This window comes from Bactrocera dorsalis, chromosome 3, assembly GCF_023373825.1.
Source record: "Bactrocera dorsalis isolate Fly_Bdor chromosome 3, ASM2337382v1, whole genome shotgun sequence".
NCBI lineage: Eukaryota > Metazoa > Arthropoda > Insecta > Diptera > Tephritidae > Bactrocera > Bactrocera dorsalis.
The window spans coordinates 40,059,339-40,083,468 of NC_064305.1; the positions used below are offsets into that span (position 1 = coordinate 40,059,339).

Consider the following 24,130-nt stretch of genomic DNA (forward strand, 5'->3'; position numbering starts at 1 on the left):
TATGTTGAAGAACCTCGCTTTGATGCGGATTGCGGCTAGACGTTCATTCACCGCAGTGAGTGATAGTACTCGGCGACGGAGTCTCTCTCCCACCACGAATCCCACACCAAACCTGCGCTCCTTTATATGGCCACTGTAATAAATGTCACAAGGACCTACTCGTCTCTGTCCTTGTCCCGTCCATCGCATTTCTTGGACGGCGGTGATGTCAGCCTTTGTTTTCACGAGGACATCAACCAGCTGGGCAATGGCACCTTCCCAGTTAAGGGACCGGACATTCCAGGTGCATGCACTCAATTCGTAGTCCTTATTTCGTTCATGGTCGTCATCAAAAGGGGGGTCTCTCATCCGAGGCTGGTTATGACTATTCACTGGGGGTGTTTTTTTACGTGGCGGGTCCCAAACCCAGCGCACAACCCTATGCAGGAATGTTTCGCCTTCTCACTTTAGCTCGCCTTCAAACGGATGTTCTTAGGCTACCCAGAGGATACTTGGTCAAAGACCGGAAGTCGTGAGCTGCTTGAGTCACATGTAAAAGAATCGTTTCTGGCCACTCCCAAGTGAATGGCAATCAGAGAACTTTCCTCACTTGCGTGAACTTCTACACATGACTCCATCCTTCCTATAGTATATACAAAACCGAGCCCGGTGCAAGTATTGAGGAAGTTGCAAGTACCAAGTATCTCTTTTCATATAAAATAAACGAATCTTACATATTTTTATTTATATATTTTTTATTTTTTATATGTATTTCAATTCAAAAATCCTTAAGTTAAATATGTTAGTATATATACACAATTATACATGCATACACATACTTGTATATGTATATTATGTGGAATTAAAAGAAATTTAATTTTTAATTGTTTGGAACAAGCTTGCTTGTTCAGTACTACGTTGCTTCTGAGCCTATGAAGCGTCATAACATCGTTTAAGGAAGAATTGTTTTCCTCCGTCCATTCAATACAAATATTGAATACTGATATTGTCTCCGCCGACGTAACTTTCTTCGTATTGAGGATTACGTCATTTGCTTCCACTCTTTCAGTAGAGTTATCATCATCGGCATAGTGAACTTCATTTTGTACGAAAGATTCCAAAGTAGGTTCAACAATCCATTGCTCAATTTCAGAAATGGATATTTTCTGCAATGGTTCTACTTCTTGAAGCAAACTTGATATGGTGTTTTTTGATATACACATCTTAGGCTAGCTGTAAACGTAACTCTGAAATAGGGATGTCATCTTCATTGTACCATTCGGTTGTTATGCAAGCAATTTTTGAAAAGATGACCGAATTGAAGACACATTAACGCATTAGATGCATTATATAAAAAACATATTGGGTCTTTCAAGCTAATGGTTTTCAGAGCTTCGTCTACTGATTTTCCTTGTCGAACGATGTGACCTAAAAGGCTTGTTTTGTGGTTCATTTTCGTAAGCCTTATGCCATTCTAGTTCATGGGCTGTATAACAATTCGGAGGAAGACACATTACCAATATTTGGCCATCAGTAGTCTTTAACCTTCCTTCTTTGGGGTGACATGGAGCATTATCTATAAGTAAAATATCCTTTTCGGGAAGATTTTTTCCACGGAGAAACTCTTTTACATGCAGCTTTAAGATATTTAAAATTGATAAAGCAAAACACCTACAAACCTCTGGAAAAAAATGTTTTGTGAAACTATTTTCAAATATTATTTCCTTTGTAGACAACAGGCAAATCCGTAAAATGTTTACATATGTTAGCGTGGATTCAGTGATTTCACAATAACCTTTAATTTTACTCTATGATTACCAGACGCATTCGTACAAACAATTTATTCTTTCTTTACTGATTTTATGTCCCGGAGCCGAGGTTTCTTTTGAGCGCACAAGAGTTCTATTAGGCAAAAGCTTCCAAAAGAGGCCGACTCATCGGCATTGTGTATCTGCTATTTGTTGTTACCTAAATTAGTAATTTTTTTGTTTAAGTTTTGCAAAAATGGGTTAACTGAATGTGCATTTTTCGAAAGTTTTTCGCCATAAATTTTCAGTGGTCGAATTCCATATCTGTTTTTGAAATTTGTAACTGCTAGCACGAAAGTCACCTGGCTTTTCTTGTATTTTTGCATGGAAAACTTTGGTCCTTACCTTGAGCATATCAGTCGTGATAGGTAAGTTCTTTGCTCGTTGTTTTTCAAACTATCTCAAGAGTGCTTTTTCCATTTTTGGGAGTTCTGATGGTTTAAACGTTTTCTTCCTTCCAGGGCCAGATTCACCATGCGACACGAACATCTTTAAGATGTTGCTCTATGCACTTGTAAACTTTTGGCTAAGGGATTGACAGAATATTCTACACATAGTTTCTTTAAAATGTCAACTTTCTCTTTTATTGTTAGCAACGAAAATTTTTTTCTTGCCATAATGAAACCGTACTACACAAAACGTCAGTTAAAACTGATTCAAATCTCCCCACACATGCGTAAGAGTTACAACAATTCATCATCGAAAAAAACGGGCCTTCTCAGAAATGTATTCGAACTTGTCGCCAGTATCGAGGTTAAATTTTTTGGATGTCGCAAGTACTGAGTAGGTAATGTAAAATATTTCTTTGTTGCAAGAATCGGGGTGTTGCAAGTATTGAGATGAGCAAGAATCTAGGTACCACCGTAGTATATTAGTTTTATTCGCCTAACGGCTGTTTATATCACATAAAAATAATCGAGTTAGATATAGGGTTATTTATATATAAATTATGAGGATGTAGAGAAGAGGTGAAGAGGAGGGATGACTGTCTGTCCGTCCGTCTGTCTCTTAATGAAACTTGGCACCCGGGTTCCTTGACAAAAAATAGACCATAAATTTCACCTCCGAAATGGTTTGAAACTGCTTTATAGGAGCCGGGGTCAACGTTGGGAAATGGGCGCTTTAAAGTGAAATCACATATCTCGTAACCGGCTCGCACACAAATTAGTTAATTATTCAAGAATCGTTATTTTATTGCCTTGAAAGTAATTCTTATGCCAACGATTTTTCTAGTCCTCGAAACTCAGATCATTCTACGAATTTCGTTTATCTCTTCGATCGATTGAAAACAGGTTCCACGGAGCGGCAATTTCAGTTTGGAAAACAAGCAAATAACAGAAGGAGCCAAATCTGGTGAATACTGTGTAATTTTTATGGGACGAACAAGAACACGTTTCTTACCCAAATTATCCACCGAAATCATGACTCGTGAGAGATGTCGAGCTCTCTAGCCATCTCTCTGGGACTTCCCTGACGATTTTCAAGTATCATTTCCGTCACTATTTTAATATTTTCATCAGTTGAAGAGTTCGATATTCGTCCGAAGCAAGCTTTCAACGGTCTCTCGACCATCTTTGACGGTTTTGTACCACTCGTAAGCTTGTGTTTTATATAAAATTGTATGCCTTTTCCAAAATCGCAATGATTCCGCACACGAAATTGCAACGACTTTAACAGCTGCAGCAAACAAACTGGTTGAAAGATCGCACTCATATTTGGCATAGCAATTAAGGACAGTCCCACTTACTTAGCAAACTATTTTGAAATATAATTTATCCGAGAAATTTAATTACAATTTCCGGGTGTTTTTTTTTTGTCCAATGTGTGTCAGAAGAAAAACAGATATTATCAAAATCTCTTCAATCTCCTCAATCTTCCCAAATATGTGGACCTTATAGTTAACTTTTGATCCATACATTGAATCTTTGCTAGCAATTTGACATAGAATTAGTTTAAAGTAATCCATAGATAAAAGCGAGTAAGGCTGCATTTGTGGGTATTTGTGGCACTGTAGGAGAGAGAGAGTCCATTTAGTTCTTGACTATGAACTATTTTAAGTTGTTTAAACTGTAAAATTAAAAGAAATAAAACATGCACGCAATAACCAAAAATTGAGAAAATCCCAACAGTTCATTAGTTTTTTTAGGTAAGTTAGGTAAGTATAGGTTTTTCCGATGAATTCTTTAATATAAATCATATTTTATGAAAATTCTCTATTTATTATTAACTATAAACATTAAAGATATGTATATGAAAAAAGTAGAGTAATACTAAAGTTCTATTTAAGAATTACTCAACCATTTGATTAATTTTTCTGATATAGTAGTTCACTCGGAATGGTCCTTCGTACTGCATCTGTGTACCAACTCCATTTTCTGCATTTACTCATTGCTTTACGATCATTGTTTCTTATTACGATCGTGATCACTGCACGTTGTGTAAGCGAATAAGATGTTAGATTGTATAAAATGGTACTAATATTTCTCTACAGTCCTTCCTTCTGTTACGAAAAGCACATCTGATTTTAAAGTTTTTCCTAAAAAACTAATAGTGGCTTCTCTGTTTTCCTTTGGTTTGCTCTAGTAAATATTTATAATTAAATTTAATTGCTCAAATCACAAATAACTTTTCATGAAAATAAAGAACTTTTCAATTAAACTTAAAAATATCAAATTATAAATTATAATTATTTATATAGAAAATAAATTTACTAAAAGAGAAGGAAAAACGGTATATGTATAATAGAAACTAGTCATATTGAAACAAAATTTAAATTTGGCAGTAACTCGGTGGTTGAAGCTTAACATTGAACCTATTAAATCTTATCACGTATTTAAGTATACATACATATACATGTATATTTAAAATAAATCCAGTATTTTGCGGTTAACGAACTACCAATTAGCATTTCTTTATTGCCGAAAGATTTTCCTACGCAATACGCTTTTAACGTCTGAAGGAAAGTCATAAGCTAACCTAAAAGTAATTCATTATGTATAACACTTCCCACTATGAGGTAAAACAAGTAAGAGAAGGACACATTATTCATCATTCGACTGAACCCGTTTGCCATTAGTTGAAAGTGACTGACTCATCACATTCCGGTTAAAAACTCAACATACACCGAAATTTACATATGTTTTTAATGCAAAGATTTCTTTCTGGTGAAATGAATGATTTTAATTATATACTACTTGTGATTACTCCTTTAAAAACATTCATGTGATTAAAATTAAAATACATACACTCTCTGTGAAGGTAAAAATTAATAATAATAATTAATTTGGATTAAAGATTTACAAGAATGGTTTATACATTTTTAGTCAAGAAAAGTGAAAATTGCTAAACATTTTTATTTGGCAAAGACTTATACGATTAATATGCGCCACATATGTATGTATGTACATATATTTTTCTACGTTATCTGATAGTAATTAATCGGACATTTTTTTAATTCTGCTGAACTCAATCATGGTTGCAAACAATGCATTAGTATAATTGAATCAACATTTAAATAAATTTTTGATTGTAATCCCGAAATTCTTAATAAAAAATAATTTTCAAATTTCTAACCCTTTTTTACAGTATTTGCATCGTACTGAAGTGTTAAAAGTAAATTTTTATTTCAAAAATTGGATTTAAAATGAATAATTAAAATTTTGAACATAAATACCGGAAAGAAAAAAATTTGCTCCCCACTTTATTATTAATAATTTAAAAAAATTTTTTTTTCCCTCGCGCATTTCCTGTTGTACCATTTTAATTAGCTTACTTTCACTAATTTATCAAAGAAGTTTAGAACTTGTTGCCTTATTTCTTCTTCTTCTTTTCTGGCGTAGACACCGCTTACGCGATTATAGCCGAGTCAACCACAGCGCCTCATTTACATTTAATAATTTTTAGTTACAGTTTTTCAGATAGAAATTTTGTACATATGCAAATTTTTTATACCTTTTCATTCCAGATGCATTAAGGAGAGGGAGCTAAAGGTTTTAAGGTAAAAAAAAGACATTGAGCAATTTTATTCGGACCTTTTGTACATTATAGAGCATAATTTTGACACCCTAGGGTAATATTTTGCAACAGAAATATTGAAGCATAAGCCGGTAATAGAACTTCTAACAGAACGTCTTGAGAAAAAACACATTGCGGTGTTCACCATAATTCGGTTGAAAATTATCCGAAAATAAAAAACTCCCCTATCGTTCTCTAATAATTTTTCCATTTTGTGGGTGGAAAACACCCTTTAAAAAAATATATATTTTAAAAGAACGATGGGGGGAGGTATTTTATACGCCAAAAATGTGAACAAAGAAGTTTTGAGAAAAACGCGTCTAAAATCTATAAACTAAAAAAGTGACAAAAAAATTACCCTATATTGTCAAAAGTGTGCTGAGTAATGCCAATTGGTCCGAATGAAATTACTCAATCCATATTTACGAAATAAATTAGCAAAAAAGTCATTTTTTTCATTATGGAAATATAATTAATCAATTCCAAATAGCGATGTATCCAATACCATATTCTGACCACCACTTAATCACAAGATTTAAGCTGTTGAGCATTAGAAGCTAATCTATATGAAATCGCCCAGTGCGTCTCTGATTTGTCAGCAGAGAAATTGATCACATTATCACACCTGATGTAGATACTACAAAATGTCAAGAAATGATACAAATAGCAAAGCTTTGATCGGGTGGTCAAAAACCATTGTTTTATAAATCTTTAAGGACAGTGGGGAAGGCTTAGGATAGTGAATAAATTAATTGTAATCCACTCACTTCAAATTTTTATACTATCGCAACAAAGTTAATAGGGATAGTATTATAGTTTTGTTCACATAACGGTTGTTTGTAAGTCCTAAAACCAAAAGAGTCAGATATAGGGCTATATATACCAAAGTGATCAGGGTGACGAGTAGAGTTGAAATCCGGATGTCTGTCCGTCCTTCCGTGCAAGCTGTAACTTGAGTAAAACCTGAGATATCATGATGAAACTTGGTGCACGTATTTCTTTGCTCCATAAGAAGGTTAAGTTCGAAGATGGGCAAAATCGGCCCACTGCCACACCCACGAAATGGCGAAAACCGAAAACCTATAAAGTTTCATAACTAAGCCATAAATAAAGATATTAAAGTGAAATTTGGCACAAAGGATCGCATTAGGGAGGGGCATACTTGGACGTAATTTTTTTGGAAAAGTTGGCGTGGAAATCGGATAAAACCACGCCCACCTCCCATACAAAGGTTATGTTGAAAATCACTAAAAGTGCGTTAACCGACTAACAAAAAACGTCAAAAACACAAAATTTTAGGGAAGAAATGGCAGAAGGAAGCTGCACCGAGGCATTTTTTAAAAATTGAAAATGGGCGTGGCGTCGCCCACTTATGGACCAAAAACCATATCTCAGGAACTATTAATCTAATTAATTTTACAGCAAATTAAAAAAATATGTAAATGACGGATAATGAAATCTCGATTATCACTTTAGCATGCGAGAGTATAAAATGTTCGGTGACACCCGAACCTAGCCCTTCCCTATTTGTTCGATTTAACATTGTATAAGCAAATGATAGAAACTTTATTCCATGTGCTGACAAAATATTTTGAATGAAAAAATTAAAATTCCTATGTTACAAAGAAATAGCGACCCCTTAGAGTTAAGCTACAGCGATTTATACAGATTTTTGTTTTGTCAATCACTAGCATTTGAGGGGGTAAGAGTTGAAATAAAAATTCAAAATTTTGTTTTTGAAGCACCCTAATGTATACACACGCCTGGTTTATGTAGTAGTGTTTGTTGCGCGTATGGACGAAAACGTCTTCGAAGGATAAGTCAAAAACGCAACAGCATGGCGCCATAAGCAATTGCATACACACATACATTTGTGTGCGTCATTCATAGAGGAGAGGTGGGAAATAAAGGCACAAAAATATAAATAATTACGTCACAACCAGTCAAACATTCCTACTTGAGTTCAATAAACTTACACATTGAATGTTGTTGTGGCAGTTTAATGACTTCATTTGTTGTTGGCGATTAATATATGTATGTATAGCAGAAGTTTTGCACTTACCACTGTATCCTCAGAAACAGCTGATTTGCCATTGTTGGCATACTGATGATAGCGCGGGACGCCTTCCGTCGCCGCAATTAGCTCAGCCATTATTACGAACAAAGCGATTATAGTCGGCATAGTAATTGATGAATTTCGAAACATTTTTTTATAATACACTTGTTGTGTTTCGAAGGCAGTGCTGAGATGTGAACAACTGTTGGCTTGATTTCGTATACTTATGTATACAGAATGTACGTATTTATGCACAATTTATTTAACGGAATTCAAATAGTCAATAAACAAATCTAATCGCAATTATATATTCAAAGAAAATTGCGAAACTTACTTTAATATTTTTAATAAAGACCGTTTAAACAAAGAAAAATAGGAAAACTCGTCACATACATACATTTGTATATACTATTATCTTGAACGCACATATACATACACTGAATTTACTCACTCATAGACTTTGTTTAGATTTGCTTTGAATGTGGATGACGAAGTGATTTTTACTTCTTGTGAACTCTGTGCACTTAATAATAATCTAATTTTCGTATAATTTATGATGTATAATGACATTATTTAATACTTATAAACAAAACACAACATTTATTATTTTCAGATTTTTGTGCAAATGGCCAACGTTAGTCAGCATTCGCTTTGACACCAAATAATTAACACATGCGCAGTGCCGCGAAATGGAAGTGAGGGGCATAAAGAAACACAAAGTGAAGGATTCGCAGCAAACACTACTTTGGACGTCACCGCGGATTGTTATTCATTCAATTAGTTATGTGTTCTTATTCTTTGTTTATTTTTCAATAAACATTTAGTGCACACATTCAGGGTTCGCATTTGTATGCTTTCTGTTCAGTTCATTATCTAATGTACTCGTGTAAGAAACTAGCTGCCGATTTAGGTCGTCGCAGTGAGCCGATAACGCACAGAAATTAATATCTAATTTTAAAGCATTTGATATTTGCCCATCCATTCACATCGAACAGCGATTTTTTTGTTGTTATACTATAGTTATTAGCGGACACATATGTATGTATGTATATGTAAGTATGTATTAATATAATTACGGTGTTCTCCAACCGCGTAAGTATGTCGAATTCAAATTTGCTGTGATTATGAAAGTGAACAGGGAGTTCGATTAAAAGGAATTGTCGTTGATTTCGTTTTTTCTATACAATATTAATGAGTGCCAGAAATTGATTAATAAATAAACACGTTCACAGAAGTACAAACAGTTGCAGAGGCACAACGCGACGTGCGTATAAATCGAAACTGAAAACTGTGCTTACTGCACTTTTATTCGAACCAAGCAACGGCTCTCGGACCCACTCAGCCGTTCACACTCAGAGACTCCGCTTGCGTGCTGCATATAAACAAAAATAAAACATTTGTTCTCGCTTATACATAAATACAATTCAATCTACGCATGGAGTAACATATTCGTACATAAAAGGTTGTGTGTTCATTTGTGTATATACATATATAAGTTATAAGTTCATTCTGTACACAATGCATAAACAAAACAATATGTTTATACTTCGCGTAAAACAAACCGCACAATCAACCAACTCTCCGCACACTCAATTGAACTCGCAAGAGAAACTTCTCTCAGCCGTAAGGTATTTACAAATACATATATGCATTTCTTATATTACCAAGAGAATGCGTAATCAATTTCATTCCCGATCGTGAACGGCTGATCACATACACCACAAAATATTACAAGTCGCTAGAGCTGCTTTGTATGAAGTTGAGGGAGACTGTGTTCACACAGAGATACATTTTTCGCTTAGTATCGACAAATTCTCTTTTTGCGTTAACATAGGCAACGCGAGCCAGCCGCCTTGAGCCGGACAATTTTCTTTCATATCACATTCTCAAGTTCTTGTACGTGGTGCTCAAAAGTACTTTTGACTAGCTAATTTTTATTCACCCTTTTCTAAAACACATACATACATATATAACACATTTCAAGGATAATACAATTCAAATTTCCGAAAATAAAATGAAAGTATCAATTGATATACATTCGGCATTCATTCATAGCTCGGGAGCACGGTCCTTACGCCTTTCCTCGTCGTGCCTTCGCCACCAAAAACCTGTTTGGACGAAAAAGAACCATTCGTGTGAACTCAGTCTCAGCAGCTGGAGAAGAGACTTCTTCATAAAAAACAATTCACGACATATGGCGGTTGGAAGTAAAATTGGTCATCGTAGTGGATCTCACTTTCATTCACTCTTTTCAACGTTATGTGAGTAATGTATTTATAAACGCGAGTATGCTTTTTATACCATACAGTCACAAAAATTTGTTAGTCATGTTATGGTAACAGTAATAACCCAGTTTTCAAAGAATCAAAAATTTAATTCAATTACAGATAATTCATATTATTTGCAAATTCAATTCATGACGTATGTCCATATTATTTGGGATTTTTCATAACTTAAAGAGAGATTAAATTACTCATGATGTTTCATAGAAATGCAGAAATTATCAATAGTCGATATGTAAGTATGTATGTACATACATATGATTATGTTGTCTTTCTTATTCATGTATTATAACCAATGATAAATAAAATAAGAAAAATCGTTAACTTCGGCTGCACCGAAGCTAATATACATAAGTACATACTTATGTACCTTTCACAGGTGCATTTCTTTTAGTAACTACATATGTACATATGTGTTCAGTTTGTATGGAAGCTACATACATACATACATATATGCTTTAGTTAACCGATCTGAACAATTTCTTTGGAGATTATATTGGGTTGTCAAAAAAGTCTTGCGGTATTTTCGCTAGTTGGCGCGGAAAGCGCGTAGTTCTAGTTTTATTCGTCGCATCGGGTCATGCTATACCTTCTTGGAAAGCTCATTTCACGCGCTAACACGTGTTTGATTGATTGTCGTTTCTTTTAAGTCGTTCGTGAGTTATAGCGTCGCAAACATGGAGCAAAATAAAGAGAAAATACGGCATATTTTACAGTACTAATACGATAAAGGCAAAAATGCATCTCAAGCCACCAATAAAAATTGTGCAGTTTACGGACCCGATACAGTTTCCATTTCCACCGCACAACGATGGTTTCAACGTTTTCGTTCTGGTGTAGAGGTGGTCGAAGATGCGCCACGCTCCGGAAGGCCTGTCGTCGAAAATTGCGATAAAATCGCTGAATTGGTCGAAAGAGACCGGCATAATAGCAGCCGTAGCGTCGGTCAAGAGCTGGGCATGAGTCATCAAAAATTAATTTCAATTTCAATAAAAAAAAAAATCAATAAAAATACCGCGAGACTGTTTTGACAACCCATTATTATTACCTTAAGCAGTAATCGATACCAAATTTTGTGAAGACATACAAATGTATCGTCAAATGAGAAAGTTTCCGATGCAAGCATTTTATTCCGATCATTCAGTTTGAATGGCAGCTAAATACTATAGATAACCGATCTGAACAATTTCTTCGGAGATTACATTGTTGCTTTAAAAAATAATCTTTACCAAATTTTGTGAATATATCTTGTCAAATGTGAAAGTTTTCCATACAAGAACTTGTTTCCGATCGTTCAGTTTGTACGTCAGCTATACGTTATAGTGGTCCTATATCGGCAGTTTCGACAAATGAGCAGCTTCTTGAAGAGAAAATGACGTTTTCAAAATTTTAAAACGATATTTTAGAAACTGAGGGGCTAGTTCGTATATATACAGACGGACAGAGGGACATGGGTAAATCGACTCAGCTCATACTGATTATTTATATAAGTACTTATACTTTACAAGATCTCTGAAGTCTCCTTCTAGATGTTACAAACTTTGTGTGAGTCAAACAAAATATGACATAATTTCACCATTTTTAGTAAACAGGCTATTCGTAAAAGGCTTTACGGTTTTTAGCTGAAGAAGGCTATCAGCATGGAGTGGATAAAGACTTCGATATTCCAATGGCTCAGTCAACATTTTATTGCATCTTAAAAGAAGTATTGGGATTGCTTCAGTCCCATTTGTGCCCTCAGTGGATAAACCTCGAGTTAAGTAACGTTGAAAAAAGTGAAGCGAAAAAGTTTTTTTTTCAGAAATACAGATTTCCAGGCGCGATTTTGTGTGTAGACGGGACACATATTAAAATCGTTGCTCCAACTAAAGATAAGTTTCTCTATTATAACCGCAAAGGATACTTTAGTATCAATGCCATGATTGTAAGTTTGGTGACAAATTCGCATTTCAAACATCTTAATCAATGTTTTGCAGATATGTGACAATAAAATGAAAATACGTTATGTGAATGCTCAGTTTCCTGGCAGCAATCATGACTGTCACATATGGAAATTTATTTCTCCGTTAGCACAAACCTGTCGTACAAAAATTCCGCTAAACTTAAAAATTTTCCGTTCCGAGTGAATTCAGTGAATGCAACTCTACGAACTTCGAACTTACTTTCGGAACTGTTCGAATTGCATGATAGCAGTTTCGTAACTTTCCCGAAAAAACACTCTACGATGGATTGCTTGATAGGGTTGACTATATAGTGGTTATTTATTATATGGAGAAACTATTTAAATACTTTTATAATATATTAGAACAACTGATTTTTGACCTTTCAATACCCAATATAAGGATTTAAGCTTGTTAGCTCTCAATCATAAAATGTTTTTAATCATTTTCCATTGAAAATAATACTGTGATGCATCAAATTACAAACCGTTTTATCAAAAAGCTTTTAATTTCACAAATTTATTTAATTTTCATTGTTTTACATTTTTTAGAAGTGGTCTTGAACGATGCAACAAATCCCTCCGTTTACAAATTTTTTTTGGTAAGATTTCAATCTGACCATCGCTCGTTTCCAATAGCTAAACGTCAAAACCTACTGAACTCGATCAATTGTCAAAGTTCAGGAGGTTTTGCCGTTTAGCAATTGTTCTCTTACTTCGAGTGAGAGAGGAGTTGGACATCTCTTAATCTCTGCTTCTAAATTAATCTATGCGGTCTTATGCAGAAAATGGGGCTATCCAAGTATCTACCTAGCGATTGGCGTCTCTTCTTGGACAGTACCAAGAGAAGTTTGAAGTTCGTCTTATTGAACAATGGCAATGTGTATGCATCAATTCCAATTGCGCACTCCACAACAATTAAAGAAGAATATAACAACATTGCATTAGTGATGAAAAAGATAAAATACCAAGACCACCAATGGTTCATTTATGTTGATCTTAGAATGGTCAATTTTCTTCTTGGACAACAGAGTGGTTATACTAAGTACCCTTGCTTTTTGTGTCTCTGGGATAGCAGATCCAAGCAACAACATTGGCGGCAAAAATATTGGCCTACGAGAGAAAAAATGATTGTTTGCGATAAAAATATTGTAAACTAAGCTTTAGTTCCACGTGAAAAGATCGTCCTACCGCTGTTGCACATCAAATTAGGACTCATTAATCAGTTTGTTAAGGCTCTGAATCGCGTTGGGGAATGTTTTGCATATATTTGCAGTAAAATGCCTTATCTAAGTAGAGATAAGATTATAGCAGGAGTTTTTGACGGTCCCCAAATAAGGCAGTTTATGAATGACAACGATTTTGATAAGTCAGTGACCGAAACTGAACGAAATGCGTGAGCATCATTCGGGGAAGTTTTAAAAAATTTCTTGGGAAATAATAAAGCTCCAAATTATGTTCAATTAGTGGAGAATATGCTGCATAAGTTCAGAGACCTTGGCTGCAACATGAGTATTAAAATCTATTATTTGCACAGTCACTTGGACCGATTTCCCGAAAATTTGGGTAATTTAAGCGAAGAACAAGGAGAAAGGTTTTACCAAGATATCAAAATTATGGAGACTCGGTACCAGGGAAGGTGGGATACACATATGATAGCAGACTACTGTTGGAATTTGCAAAGAGACTCTGATCCGGCTGTTCATTCCAGATTGTCTCTTAAAAGAAGCTTTAGATTCTGTAATTAGAATTATATATACATATATATATTATATTTTTAATGCTTTGTGAAGTTTTTTTTATTTTAATAAATCTGTGTGAAATAGTTTTACCCCTTTTTATTTTTTTTATATTCCTATGGAAAAGTTTTACTTTTTAAATACTTAAAAAATTTGGGCATTTTTTTGGCAATAACTATAACAGCAAATAAAAAAATTTTGATAAAAAAAATTTTGAGTAAAAAATTGTTTTCCGAAAAAAGTGTTTTTTTTTGGCAACTACTATAGCTATAAATAAGAAATTTTGATTAAAAAAATTTTTGAAAAAACTGACAGACGGTCATAATTGGCGGTCATAAGTGGAGGGTATAAAAAAGCTAGGTCATGAAAACTAGAGCTGATAGAGACAAACTGATTACAAATTTGAATTCAGCGCACCCAAATTAACTAGAATCAGTTGATAAATTCAAAGAAGCAAATTGAGTGTTGGGCTGTGTAATTTCACGTTTTGGGCCGTATGTATGTACATACATATGCAATTAAAATTGCGACCACTGCTTGTCAAAGCATAAAAAGATAAGTATTGTCCTCTTTATGTTGGCGTTTATTTGTTTCTTGACCTGCCCGGTAGTTATAAGTGGTATGAACCTTATGCCGCATTTTCCTCATACAAGTTTGTATTCGGTGAGAAACACATACATACATATGTATGTATCTATACCTGTTTTATGCTAATTAAAAATAGTTGTTTGAAGTCTGGATAAACTATGAACTAAAATTATATCGTAAAAATTATATATGTGACCTGGTCTACGAAAAGGGAGCTAACGTGCGAAAACTAGTTTTCTGGGAAACAGCTGTTAAAAATAAGCAACTCGTTTCGTCAGTTTCTCGTTATCTCATTAATTGTTCTCCTTTCCAGAGGCTTCAAGGACGTCCAGTAAGTGTTGTTTTTGGTCGGAATATTATTATAGTTCATCGTGTAAATTGCTAGTGTGGAACATTTAAAAAAGTAACACTGAAGAAGTGACGTTTACTCTAATACCGCGTAGCTGCTGTTGTCTTGTTTTCATTCGTCTCTCTTTCCGGATGTTCTGTTATCACATTTGTGTAAGTGTTTCTGTTGATTATCGTCTTCGCATTTCGTATGAAATGAAACATGAGTGTTGATGAGGAGTTCAGTGCCGTATACGGACAATATTTCCATGAAAAGGATGATGAAAGCAATGAATAGAGCGATTATGAAAATTTCTGTCAAAAGATTGTTGTAATAATAAATGTCATACACTGATACCACGGGAAATGATCGAGAGTACGCGGAACAATTGTTTAGAGATGTCGAAAAATGATGTCGAAAGTTATGACTTTTTGGATTCTATCACGTGAAAAATCATCTCATCTTCCATCCGAATCAACTAAAAAGTGAAAATTGATTTTTTGACACCTAAGCCCCCTTTCCGTAGACCAGGTCACATATGTATAAATAATTAAAATCGGTATATTCCCCGCATGAAAATTAACCCAGAAATGTATAATTTGTAATATACTATGTTATTTAATTCTTTATTAATTTAATTCAATTTAAGTAGGTAAGTTCAGTTTAAGCAGATGGAATTGCTAGTTATAATCTAATACTATTTTTCCAGGCATAAGTAATTATAAAATTAATATTCAGTTAAATAAACGTAAGAAGCTTTTATTTGCTCATATTTATACTCTCGTAGCATATTGTACAGATCATAATAGTTTTGTTCACCTAACGGTTGTTTGCATTACTTAAAACTAGTCGATATAGATGTAGGTATATAAATGATCAGAGTGAACGACGCAGACACCACATACTTATGTATGTATGGGGACCCCAGCGCCTATTCCTGTGGCCAGTCACTATTGTAAACTCGATTGTATGGTTGTATGGACTTACAGACGCTTTATTGAAATTAATTATCAAATAATAGTAATGTTGTGTATTTTATTAATTTAAAATAATATGTTGAAACTCTATATAAAGGATATACATATAATTACGCTTAAAACGATTAATGAGTAGTGATAATTATTTTCTATACATCGAATACATGGAAGAGTTCATGCGGCTGTTTGGATTAGTATAGACAATTTAAGCAGTAGGGGATCATATCTCATTCATATTTTTCAAGTCAAAATAATTGATTACAATATACATATAATTAAAAAAAAAAGAATATTGTTATTTTCCATTAGTTTTGTTCAACTATTTATTACACAATAAGCGTGCTGTATATTGAGCAATCTGCCGCCAAACCGACAGTAGACGATACACGACACGATCTCGGATTTTGACAGCTTTGTCACTGAATTACCATAAAAGAGAAATAGCAAGTAAGGAGTGGCAAAGTTCGGGTATAATCTCGCAATTTAATTGGCTCAAAGGTAATCAAATATTGTTAGTTGCCGACAAAACTTTATATTAAATAAACAAATGTTACGAAAGAACATTACTTATTTTGTAGAAGGATGAAATGATTAAAATAAAAATTGGTATCTTCTTAATTTACTTTATATGTCATATACTCACGTAGTTTCTTTGATTTATACTAAAAGAACTCACATATTTACTGATATGAACACTGTTATCAGGAAAAGATTTTATCTGAATTTCAGTAGTATAGTTGCGAAATTTATCCATTTTGTAAGTAAGATAACATTTATACAGGGCTTGTCCAGAAAGTAATAGGACTGAGTGGATTTAAAAAAATTTATTGAACCAATCGTAACAATTCTTTAAAAACTTTCAAAATAGGTTTTTTCTTTGTCGATGCAGCGCTACAAAAATTGGAGGTCACTTCCACACATGTTCAAATTTCTTGGTACATTTTCTGGTCATCAGTGAGCACTTTTGGGACCATCTTCGCGCACATGTTTGAGTGCTCCGCTACAACATACAACATACTACAGATAAATTTAACATCTGGGCAATTACGAACACTTTGTCGACTTCATCGGCCGCCTCTTCCCGGTCCTCCAAAAAGGCCTGGCGCCACCAAAACACACTACTTATTGCTAAAGCAACATCTGGGAATTTAATCGCATACTCTAACGAACGCTGCATTTTCGGCTTGCACCACTCACAGAAACACGCGAAAATGTTGGTCCTGACTCTCCAGGGGCTCGGAGATAACTGACCAGCCGCTCGTTCGTTAGCGCTCTTCCGAATCCAGTCTGTGCGCGAACGTTTCGAAGTACAGTCGTGGCGAAAGAAAATTATTCCTATTACTTTCCGAACAAATCCTGTAATTGGCACTGATGTAAATACATCGTATAGGGTATCTGCACGCTTAAAAAGTTGTGGTACGATTTCAACAATTTTTAAACTTAATAAATGGACGGTGCAGTTCCCATTGTTCAGTTTTGATATTTACTCCTATGAATCTCTCTGCTGCCGTCTTGGGTTTAAAATTTAATGTCTCTGACAAGTTCGTTGTGCAGTTTTGTATCTTAATTTTCGGAACAATAATAGGATATAATTGCTTTATGCACAGACATATGTTTATTACAAATGTGTATGTGTATACATAAGTGGTATAAATGTTTTATGGCGTCATCAAGTCATGCAAGAACGTGAGCTATTAAGAAACGTCATTCCTGATCCACCAAATTCGGTCATATAGTATAATTAGTTCGGCTTAAAAAAAATATAATTTCGCACTTTCTACGCCGTACGTCGTTTAAAAAGTTCATTCCATTTTGTATTGAAATATAAATTTCAATAATACATATTTATGTATATGTACATTCTCCTATACAACAAAATAATTAATTTAGCACGACCAATGAAGCAACAGGTGCTACATGTAAAATATACATGTGTATAAGCTTTTAAGAAATTAATAATGACACTATTCTCTTTCTTTTTCCTGATGGAGAAAAGTGGATTAAACGCTTTTATCCCAGCAACACCCAAATTACATGCTTTCAAAGATTTTAAAAGGAAACAAATTTATACGTAATACTTTAGCTTATCTGTCTGTTTCTTACTACGAGTATTTCCTGATAGCAAGCCTAATAAAATTGGTTTTCATGATACCGACACATCAATTATTTCAGAGTTCTTGAGATCTAGGTTGAAGGTATCAGCTGTGATTACGATAACTTTAGAATTCACAACAATAGGATCTCATCGCATTTGACAAGGTTTGAGTGTCGTATATTACTGAATTGAGCTCAATATAAAATATTAATTTATGCGTTACCAAGTATTAAATTTCCAACTGGGCTATGTTACGCTGGTGAGTGGCTATCAATAATATTCTATGACTCACAATAGAAATAAATGCTTTATTGGATTGGACATATATTTTTCTATGTGAATATATGTATGTATGTACATACATTCGTGAGTGTATTTCAATGTAATCGAACGGATGTTTTTCATTACAAGAACGACGATTAATATCCCAGATATAATTCCTTTCATATAAAATAAATGCACGCATAGTGACCACGACCAAATCACCCTTGAACTTGGCCGCGACTTTAATGTTGGTTCAGAAAATAATTAATTATTATTAATAACATACATATACAGTATTTTCCAAAACTAAAGAAACGTTCTGGTGCGTTTTTCTAAATGACTGCTTTTCTAAAAAAAGGTTACTTATTCACTGTAATAGCGATTCCAGAAGGAAACGTGGGAGACCCTTGTACGCCTGTCGCCTTTTTTTCTTTTTGAATGATCTAGAAGATCCTTTTAAATGCTTTCGTAAACAGCAATTGTGACTTTAGAATAACTATTTTAGTTTCTTTCAAGTGATTACAAAATTTAGAGGTCTCAGAGTGCGATCAGAGGAATGGAAATGAAAGGCAAGATAATAGTTACCGATGAAAGAAAACTTATCAAAAACTAAATGTTGAGGGCAAAATCTGAAGGGATATAGGAAAAATCGTAAACCGAATTTATTCACGGTATATGGAGTGATAAAAAATTAAATTGCAACTGAATTTTTTATTTTCAAAACTTCGTGCTGGTAGTTCAACCTTGCGAATAAATCGCGAAAACAAGCGTGTCAAAGATGGCAGCTCATCAATTCCAACTGAAAGTGTATCAAGGGTTTTGTAAAGTTGTTTCTGACGATACAGACCTTAGAACTTAAAAAAAACTGGATATGATAGCCGACTAGCTCATAAGTAAGTAAAAAAAGCTCGTAAGAATTCAGAAGTTAATAGTTTCAAAGGCCCCAGAATTTTGAAACCAAGTTTACATCTTCGTGAAAGAGGTATGATGTAGGGAAATGGGAAAAACCTTTGAAAAGGAAAATAAGGTGCTTGTCAAGCGTAAACATAGTGGAAGCAGTGTTATGGTTTGGGATTGTATGGCAGCCACCTTGTTGGGCAATGTGCTTAGCAACTGACATTGGAACAGATGTTTTGGTTCCAAAATTCTCACAATACGGTTTTTGAGGAAATTGATAGAAAATTTAGAAGACACACATATATCTTGCACACTTTTGACACAGTTTGCAGGAATGTTTGTCCGAATTGTTCATTCAAAGAAAAATGTGTGCGTGCGGCAAACCTCTTTTCTGCCACTCAACTGGGCACATTCAGCATCTAACAGTACCATATACATATGTATATGTTGCTTAAAGATAAAGTCCATCAAACATCGTAGCTGTTGTTTGAAAAGTCGTATTTATGTATGTCATCGCATCCTGCGAGTACTCGTGCATGTGCTTTGGCATGCCAATATTGGTTGAAGACAAAAAGAACGCCGTCCGATATTATCGCGACCTCTTCGTGGCATCGTAACAAATTTCAATCTGTAATTCATCACTTTCTGAGAAACACACATAAAGTTTTCACTGAATAATTTTCATTAATTTTTCTTTTGAATAGCCGGAATAAAGAAAGCACACGACCGAAATTGAACGATTCAATTAATATACAAATCAAATAATTGGAAAACAAAACAAAATGAATTGAAAAAGAGTTACTTTTTGGAATTGTCCAATTTTCCGACTTTTCCTCATTAAAAGTATAAGGTTTTATTGCTAAACCTCCCCCGATCCACAACGAACAACCTCTGAAAATTTCATCAAGATTGGTTCAGCCGTTCTCGAGCCATAGCGTTACTAACGAACAAACATTCATTTTTTATATACAAAAAGGGGTTTTGCCTGATAGCGAGGTTAAAAATGTACATTTTCTGCATTTTTTTATACAAACCATCCAGGATTCCCTTCAAAAAAGTTCAGGCCATTTTTCATTTCATGCAACGGGTTAGTCGGCTATAGCGAACAGACAAAAACAAAACTTATTTTTATATGTACATATGTATAAGATGAATGGGGGAAAATTATAGCAAATGCATAGTCGTCTTATTAAAGTACTGAAGAGAAAAGGATATTCCAATAACACAGGGTTCATTAGTCCTAGCTATGAAAGAAATAGTGCCGTCAACTTTCCCGAATACATCGTTATGGATAATAAGATATAATGGGCGATCCGCTCATTCGATCCTTTCAAATCTCCCGGTAGGGATGGAATCATTCTCACCATGTTGCAAAATGCGCTTGGTGTATCCCCAGCACGGAGACATGACTTTATATTCTTTTTTTTGCTAAAGTTATGTGAAGTGAAGTGAAGCAAGGATAACAAACCGAAGGTAGGTAGAAACAACCCAACATACTAAAAAAAATGTAGGCCTATAAGCAGGAAAGACCTGCCGAAAACATTCGAGGAAATTGTGGATGTGTGGGTAAAATTAAACGAATGTTTTGAACTCCCCAAGTATGATATCTTAATTATGACGGGAAGGTCCTCCGCCTAACGGTTTTCTATTTTTTTCTTAATATCAGATTAAATTTCTATCTCGCTTTCAGCTACTTGAAAAATATTTCGTTTCATATCTTATTCTTATCTTATATATAAAAATGAATCGCAAAATGTGTTGGTAAGCGCATAACTCAACAACGCCTGGACAAATTTTGCCAATTCTTTTTTAAAATGTTCGTTGAGGCTCAAGGATGGTTTTTACGTCAAGAAAACTCCGAATAATTGCCGGAAAACCCCTAAAACAGCCCTTTTCTTTTTCCCATACAAACGAATGTTTGTTTGTTTATTAGTAACGCTAAGGCAACGACAAAACCAATCTTGATGAAATTTTCTGAGAATGTTCTGTGTGGATCGCGGAAGGTTTAGAAATAAAAAACCTGTATGCTTTTCGTGAGGAAAAGTCCGAAAATTGGACGATAACAAAAAGTTAATTTTTTCCATACAATTTTTTTTGTTTTGTTTTTAAATTATTTGAATAGTTCAAATTTGTCGTTTGCTTCAAAAAATTTTTGAAATTATTCAGTGAAAATGTTATGTGTGTTGCACACAAAGTGATCAATTACAGATTGAAATTTGTAATATCGGTCGGTGTTTTTTTGGCATCAACATAAGTACATTAGCAGCGCAAGGCACTTGACCGAGTACTCCCAAGATGCGATGACATACGTGCGGTACTATGGATCGCGGTCAATCAGCAAGCGATCGTCACGATGTCACATCAAGACTTTTCAAGCAACAGCTTCGATGGACTTTATCTAGAAGCAACGTATATATGTTGCGATTAGATACTAGATGTACTCTGTTGAGTGGCAAAAGAGAGGTTTGCCCCAAACACACATTCTTTTTGGATGGTGGTTACACCAGATGAAATTGATGAAATCATTTCTGCTGAAATTCCTGATGCAGAGAAAGATTCAGTATTATACGAAGTGATGAAAACCATTATGGTTCACGGGCCTTGCGGATATCACGATCCCACTTCGATTTGTATGTCTGACAATAAATGCACGAAACACTATCCACGTGCTTTTCTTTCGGAAACACAAACAAGAAATGATGGCTGTACTGTACTGTACTTTATCGGCGTTGCTCACCACACGACAATGGCAGAACATTCAGCTTTCAATTTAGGAGAGTGAATATCGAAGTTGACAACACACGGATCATACTATATTCACCACTGTTGTCTAATTCACATTCAAAAGTCATGTCAATGTTGAGTATCGCAGTTTGGTGTAATCGATAAAATACGTTTGTAAGTACATGACCAAAGGAAGCGACATGGCGGTTATTGGTCTTGAACGATACGGTTGATACGTGAACTGCACTAAAGCACTTTGTAGCGCTTTCCGACTGTTGTGTGTCTCGCAGTTAATTTGGAGAATGGCCAAAGAGTGTATTTCAACCCAGGGAATACAGTACAGCCAATGGAAACACCGCTAGCAACAAAATTAACATTTACGAGTTTTTGCTCAACTTTCGTCAGTGATCCGTTTGCGAAGAGATTCGGAAATACCACGATATTATGCATGGAATGCATCGTTGAAGAAATAATTACGCAGAAAGCAAGGCCAACCATTAGATGGACATCCAGGTGTGTTATCAATTAATGCATTAAGATGAATTTACACAATCCACCCGAAAAACGACGATTGTTTCTACCTTCGGTTGCTATTGATAAATGTGCGCGGTTCAACTTTATATGAGTCATTGCGTACTGTGAATGATACGGTGTGTGCAACTTTTTGAGAAGCAAGCCAGCAATTACAATTGCTGGAAAATGATAATCACTGGAATGAAAATGACGTTCGCACACTTTTCACGATAATAATTTCGACATATCAGCCTCCAAATCCGCGTCTATTATGGGATACGAACAAAAATGACATTGCCGAAGACATTTTACATCTAAAAATTGAATATGGATAAATTCCGGTTGATACTTCCGGTGGTTTGGTATCAATTCCATTTGCCGTTTATCGATTCACGAAAGATGAACTCATCAAGAATTGTTGAGACTTAAACTGGAAGATTCAAAGTCAAATTCCGGGAGAATTGCGCTCATACAAATCGATCGATCGTCTTGACAATGAAGACGACGCCGTGAATTATCCTGTGGAATTTCTAAATTCTTTGGAGGGGCTTTGTATGCCAGCGCATCATTTGCGTCTCAAAGTTGGATCTGTCGTTATTATGCTTCGCAATCTACAAGCGCCGAAACAAGCCGAAACTGTGTAATGGAACCCAACTGATTGTGACGCAGCTATCGAATACAAGGGGGGAGAATGCTTGATTCTACGAATTTGTTTGAGTTCTCACGATTTGCCATTTCAGTTCAAACGGATTCCGTTTCCAGTAAAATAGCATTTGAGATGACAATCATCAGGACAGAAGGATAGTCGCTATAAGTGTATGGCATAAATTTTGAGCTGCTATGTTTTTTACACGGCCAAAAATACGTGGCGTGCTCACAAGTTGGAAAACTATCTTCTCTGTACATTTACGCACCGGAACAGAAACCAAAAAATGTTGTTTATCAAGCTGCGTTACATTGAAAATAAAATCTTATCTTATCTTATATATAAAAATGAATCGCAAAATGTGTTGGTAAGCGCATAACTCAACAACGCCTGGACAAATTTTGCCAATTCTTTTTTTAAAATGTTCGTTGAGGCTCAAGGATGGTTTTTACGTCAAGAAAACTCCGAATAATTGCCGGAAAACCCCTAAAACAGCCCTTTTCTTTTTCCCATACAAACGAATGCTTGTTTGTTTATTAGTAACGCTAAGGCAACGACAAAACCAATCTTGATGAAATTTTCTGAGAATGTTCTGTGTGGATCGCGGAAGGTTTAGAAATAAAAAACCTGTATGCTTTTCGTGAGGAAAAGTCCGAAAATTGGACGATAACAAAAAGTTAATTTTTTCCATACAAATTTTCTTTTAGATTTTTTTTTGTTTTGTTTTTCAATTATTTGAATCGTTCAAATTTGTCGTTTGCTTCAAAAATTTTTGAAAATTATTCAGTGAAAATGTTATGTATGTTGCACACAAAGTGATCATTTACAGATTGAAATTTGTTACGATGCCACGAAAAGGTCGCACTAATATCGGTCGGCTTTCTTTTTGGCATCAACATACATTAGCAGCTCAAGACACATGACCGAGTACTCCCAGGATGCGATGACATACGTGCGGTATTACGGATCGCTGACAATCAGCAAGCGATTGTCACGATGTCGCAGAAAGATTTTTCAAGCTACAGCTTGGATGGTCTTTATCTTTAAGCAACGTATATATGGTGCTGTTATGTAGATGCTAGATGTACTCTGTTGAGTGGCAAGAGAGAGATTTTCCACACGCACACATTCTTCTTTGGATAGTGATTACACCAGATGAAGTCATTCAATCATGCGGAAATTCCTGATGCAAAGGAAGATTCAGTATTATACGAAGTGATGAAAACCAATAAGGCTCATGGACCTTACGGGCACCACAACCCAACTTCGGTTTGTATGTCT

The 24,130-nt window shown here is 34.9% G+C and overlaps 1 protein-coding gene and 2 long non-coding RNA genes across 5 annotated transcripts in view; 2 read left to right on the forward strand and 1 right to left on the reverse strand.

Annotated features, from left to right (window-relative positions):
- The window catches only part of LOC105233534 (matrix metalloproteinase-2), a 333,189-nt gene extending 324,040 nt beyond the window's left edge, over positions 1 to 9,149 (reverse strand). The window contains exons 1-2 of one of the 3 annotated variants that reach the window (XM_049452101.1): positions 8,934 to 9,149; positions 7,864 to 8,150 (exon numbers count right to left, since the gene is read on the reverse strand). In XM_049452101.1, the coding sequence (XP_049308058.1) occupies positions 7,864 to 8,007 (144 nt within the window). In that variant the 5' untranslated portion in view covers positions 8,008 to 8,150; positions 8,934 to 9,149. Of the gene's footprint in view, positions 1 to 7,863 lie in introns of all 3 variants that reach the window. The other 2 variants (XM_049452100.1, XM_049452098.1) reach the window with 2 other exon arrangements.
- LOC125777409 (uncharacterized) lies at positions 8,771 to 11,963 on the forward strand. Its single transcript, XR_007422290.1, has 3 exons — positions 8,771 to 8,909; positions 9,913 to 10,118; positions 10,245 to 11,963. It is a non-coding gene; the product is annotated as an uncharacterized LOC125777409 (long non-coding RNA).
- Positions 11,964 to 12,061: 98 nt separating this feature from the next.
- LOC125777416 (uncharacterized) lies at positions 12,062 to 14,028 on the forward strand. The gene is made up of 2 exons (XR_007422297.1): positions 12,062 to 12,680; positions 12,864 to 14,028. It is a non-coding gene; the product is annotated as an uncharacterized LOC125777416 (long non-coding RNA).
- The last annotated feature ends 10,102 nt before the right edge of the window (positions 14,029 to 24,130 follow it).